At 37.4% G+C, this 4,703-nt stretch overlaps 1 protein-coding gene across 1 annotated transcript; it reads left to right on the top strand.

The window, feature by feature from the left end:
- The first annotated feature begins 866 nt into the window (after positions 1–866).
- LOC140237281 (uncharacterized) lies at positions 867–3,583 on the top strand. The gene is made up of 3 exons (XM_072317225.1): positions 867–1,015; positions 2,116–2,303; positions 3,329–3,583. The coding sequence occupies exons 1-3, from the start codon at positions 867–869 to the stop codon at positions 3,388–3,390; spliced, it is 399 nt and encodes a 132-aa protein (XP_072173326.1). The 3' UTR covers positions 3,391–3,583.
- Positions 3,584–4,703: the final 1,120 nt, after the last annotated feature.

The following is a 4,703-nucleotide window of genomic DNA, read 5'->3' as shown; positions in this document are numbered from 1 at the left end:
ACCTGGTCTACATGGCGAGAGGAAGCATGAGAAGGTGAAGAGAGTGTGGACTATATGGATGGACGAATCTCAGTGCTGACACAATAACCTCCTACCTGATTTTCTGACTTACCAAGTTAACATAAAATTATTCAATTACAATATCAGGAACTAGGCATTTAAAGTATTGTTACCAAAACCAAAAACCAATTTCTGTAATAGTAGCACTATTTATATAGCATGAAGCTCAATTATTCATCAATTATCCGAAGCCACGAGAACATGTACGAGGTTAGCACAATTTCGGAAGGATATCGATTCTGTTTTCTTTTTTTATTTGTTAGTTTTTATATTTCTGAGTAATAATTTTTGTTTTGATTTCTCTTCTTTCCGAGATTTTTCTTTCTGCGATTTACTGTTTTTGTATTATTTTGATTCTGCCAAAAGTGTTGTGTATATACATGTATGTATTTTTGAATTTTTTCTCTCATCTTTTTGTTTCGTTGTAATGATTATCGTGTATGTATTATCTTATACAATGATTGAACCACATCATGTTTTTCTGTGTATCATACGGCCTTGCTGGAAACAGCCTAACGGCTGAGTGCAAGTATTCTATCCCGTGTTTAAATAAAACAAACAAACAAACAAACAAACAAACAAAACATTTTGATTATACGCGTTTTCGCAAGTAGTCATCTAAAAGATGATTTGTGGTCTATGACTTATGATCTTTCAGCATTTTTGCATTATAAGGGGACATTATGAAGTTTGCACGAAAAATGAACGTTGATAGAATTACTCTAGACATCACGATAATCATATCGATATTCCTTCTTACGTTTCTTTTGGATGCAGGCCTTCTTCCTGGGAAATTGATCGTGAATATGCATCGCAACCTTTGTTACGTCACACTTCTGCTCCTTGTCATTGGAGTCATTGCCTGCTCCGAAGCCTGCGAGTCGCAGCAGAAGAGCTCCCCGACATACCGGGATGGCCGTGTAGAAGTACCAGGAAGAAGCAGATCTACCAATCGGTAAGTTCAGGGCCCTGGTTCAGGATAGCCCTACATCACGACAACATGAAAATGGATTGTGTGTTCTGATTGTATGTAGGCCCTATAATGTCTACTTACTAAAAATACAGTGTACAAAAGTATGTATTTTCAGAATTGGCAGTTGACAATTTGGTGCTCACTTATAGTATTTATCACTTCCAATATTTGGAAAAATTATTGTAATAACTCGGGGATTTTGTAAATGGCTATAAATCACGGTTTAATAATTACGTCACCAGGTTGCGAGCGTGCTTTTTGATTGTGTACAAAGTCTATGATGGGGGGGGGGGACAATTAGGTGTTGGCGGCGGTTAGAGAGAGCTTTGCATAAAGTAGAACTGAAATTAGACGTTTGGTGTACACTTTTGTTGGAATATTTTGACATTTTGAATTCATTGGCCCAAATTCACGAATTTGGTACAATCTTTTCCACGGTTTAAACCATGGACAAAGACAGTGGGGCGAAAAGTGTCGCGTGGAATATTTCGTTACGAAATCAGTCATTTCGACGGCAAAATGACCGTTTCGTTAACGAAATGTCATTTCGTTACAAAACAATCATTTCGTCGACGAAATTACTAATTTCGTAACGAAATATTCCATGCGACACTTGGTGCCCCATGGTCTTTGTCCATGGTTTAAACCATGGACAAGATTGTACCACATTCGTAAACTCGGGCCCATAAGTCTCTGGAGGTGAACAGAGTGGGAAAAGGATGAGGGAGGGGGTACCGCTCTCCCACACGAGGGCGCTTTTGCGTACTAAGTGGAGGAGGATGGGAGCAAATGAGTGATCTTTTACCTTTTTTACGATTGAAATAAGAACACAATCTCATGCACTTTTCCGTGGAATGTTTAGAAAATTATGAAGCATCTGATAAGCATTGATAGCAAACGTTTGCTTACAATTTGGCATAATTATGTGCTCTACCAGTCAACATGGTGCAGCACAGTACTATCATTTCTGCTTGTCACATCCCTGAAATTTATTGGGGCAAAATGATTTAGGTTTGCCCCCAAAGACCGAATGCTTGGCTCCCCTGATTAATCCTTACTTCCGCTTGTCTTGTATTTTTCAGTCAACGTCGGTCGGTGCAAGATGAAACTTCGGATGTCACCACGCCCCCTATCGATGAAATTGAAAGGGAAGAAGCCTTCGCACGAATCGATCTTGACAACGACGACATGGTTGGTGTTGTAGAGTGGTCGTTAGAGGGCGGCACACTGAGTGACTTCTGGGCCTTAATCACCGACCATGACACAGACGGTAAGATCTCTTGCAAGTAGGGTCCCTCCCGAACATAATGTATTTCTGTGTTTAAAGATTTACCGCTCCCAATGGTTACTGTTAAGGGATGACTTTTCTCACTCCTTCTCTCTCTCTCTATCTCTCCCTCCCTCTCTTGACTCGGATATTGGGCTTAAAAATGATTTGGTCAGTAAACGAGAAAATCGCGAAAAAAATAAAAAGTTCAGTTTCTCTTTTGCATTGTGCTACTTGAATAAATAAACAACGTATCATTTTACTTTATACATAGCTCAGTCACTTTACTCCCTCAGAAGTCCCCTTCCTGGATATGTTACTGCCCTGTCTACTCTTAACGCATATGACTCATTGAGGGATCTAAAAATGTTTCGATTTTTTTTTAACTTATTTAAATGAAGGATACACCGTATGTCCCCCCTCCAAAAAAAAATACAACTTTACCCTCTGCAATGATAACTTTAAAAATATTGAATCAATCCAATTACAATTTCAGGGTATGAAACTATAAATCATTGCCCACATCTTATAGAAAACCCCACTCGATTTGCTTCGGTGGTCAAAAAGAAATGAGGAATTTTGTAGAGCATGTCAGCAATCTCTTCCCTCCGAGTTCTGTCTATCGTGTTCACACATTAATATGCAGTTCCACGAGCATCCAAGTGCTAAACTAGGAAGAATCAAACTCATGATATGCTTTACAACAATCCACATTTCTCTGTGACCGCTCAACCAAATTGAATGGGGTTTTCTGCAAAATAGAGCTAAGATGTTACATTTTAAGACCCTGAAGTAGCATTTAGACTGTTTAATCACATTGGCTGTTATCAATGCGAAAATCCGATTGCATTTCTTTTTTTTTTGGGGGGGGGGGACATATACACTGTATAGTTATACAAAGGATATGCTGTACGTTATGAAAATTCATAGAATCCACATTTTGATTTAAACACTGTTTTTGTACTCTTATTCTCACATCAAAAGAAAAATCTAACGAGTATTTTTAATTTTATTTGTTAAACATGCAGGAGACGAGATGATCTCATTTACAGAGTTCGCTGAAGTACCAGTGAGAGTGATTCGAGAGTAAAGATAATTATGACTGTCAGGAAGCGAGTGACAACATCAACGTGGAAGAAACGGCTGAACTGTTGTGAAAGAAAGAAAACAGCTTGACACTGTAACGGTATATCTGCATGCAAAATTAGTTCTTTGAAAACCATGTGCAACCGGGGTTTTTTTTTTCCTTCGATGTCACTTGCTGTTTACCGGTGGAGTTGATTGTAGGGGGGAAATGTACTCTGTTGGAAGAATGCGTATTTCAAGAAAATACCGTGTTTTTACATAATCTTATGGGAAATGGTTTAGAGTCAATGACATAAGATATTTTCTTTTATCCGATCATTTCTTGGATATGGGACTATTGTGGGTTTGTGATGGGAGGATCGAATGTTCATCTTCCTTTGACGATGATACTGACTACCATGACTATGTAAGATCATAGATTGTTGTTTTTTTTATCACAAGCCATAATTTCTTATTGCACCAACATAAGGGGAAGTTGTAATGTTCTATACGCGTAGTTTAGTAGATACCTGTGAACAGAGGATGACGAGTAAATGTCTGCTGCACATCCCATATACACGCGAGTACAAAATAATTTCATGAAAATGTAATGTTTACGATATATACCAATCACTAGTGATAACCGAAAACGGAAAACTACTTTACATGTAGCTCTATTTGATATACAATAATGTGTGTGTGTGTGTGTGTGTGTGTGTGTGTGTGTGTAATATATACATGCATGAGTATATACAATCTATGTAAAGATAATGTAAGTGCATGAAATGCTAATATTTAGGTGTAATATGGCAAATACTTACCATATTGTGCGATTTTTCTTTTAATGTTTTATGTATCACCTTGAAATGTAATGACTGTGAATGAACTCTTAGTTTCAAAATACATCAGTATATCATTTAGGCCTACGTGATGAATGTAAAAAAAAAAATGAATGATGTCATGTACGTGGTATTATGATTATGTTACGAGTAATATTACGAGTAAAATTAACAACAAAAATTGAATTATGTTAGCTGAAAGACTAAATCGAATGCTTTTAGTAAGTTTTTGAATAGTGAGATTATTGGTTGTACATTTTATTTAAAACACTATTTTTCTGTTTTTCTAACAGAATCAATTTTCAGAAATCTGATGCACCTTATACAATCAGGAATGGGCTTGCGCCGTCAAGTCTACACTACATTGTTTCTTATCGCCACAATGCGAAAGATCGGTGTTAGATTTAACACCATGGGTGTAAAAACTAACATCGGTCGAGTGTCAATAGAGGATCGCACCGACAGCTGGTGTAGAAAGTACATTGTGATTGCGTTGAAA

The sequence above is a fragment of the Diadema setosum genome, chromosome 13 (genome assembly GCF_964275005.1).
Source record: "Diadema setosum chromosome 13, eeDiaSeto1, whole genome shotgun sequence".
NCBI lineage: Eukaryota > Metazoa > Echinodermata > Echinoidea > Diadematoida > Diadematidae > Diadema > Diadema setosum.
The sequence above is the reverse complement of the archived record's forward strand: the minus strand, read 5'-3'. Positions and strand labels throughout refer to the sequence as shown.

Excerpts from the sequence above, each read along its gene's own strand:
- LOC140237281 (XM_072317225.1), top strand. The coding sequence starts at position 867 with ATGCATCGCAACCTTTGTTACGTCACACTTCTGCTCCTTGTCATTGGA. Across the intron at positions 1,016-2,115 it reads AGAAGCAGATCTACCAATCG|TCAACGTCGGTCGGTGCAAG; the intron begins GTAAGTTCAGGG and ends TGTATTTTTCAG. Across the intron at positions 2,304-3,328 it reads CACCGACCATGACACAGACG|GAGACGAGATGATCTCATTT; the intron begins GTAAGATCTCTT and ends TTAAACATGCAG.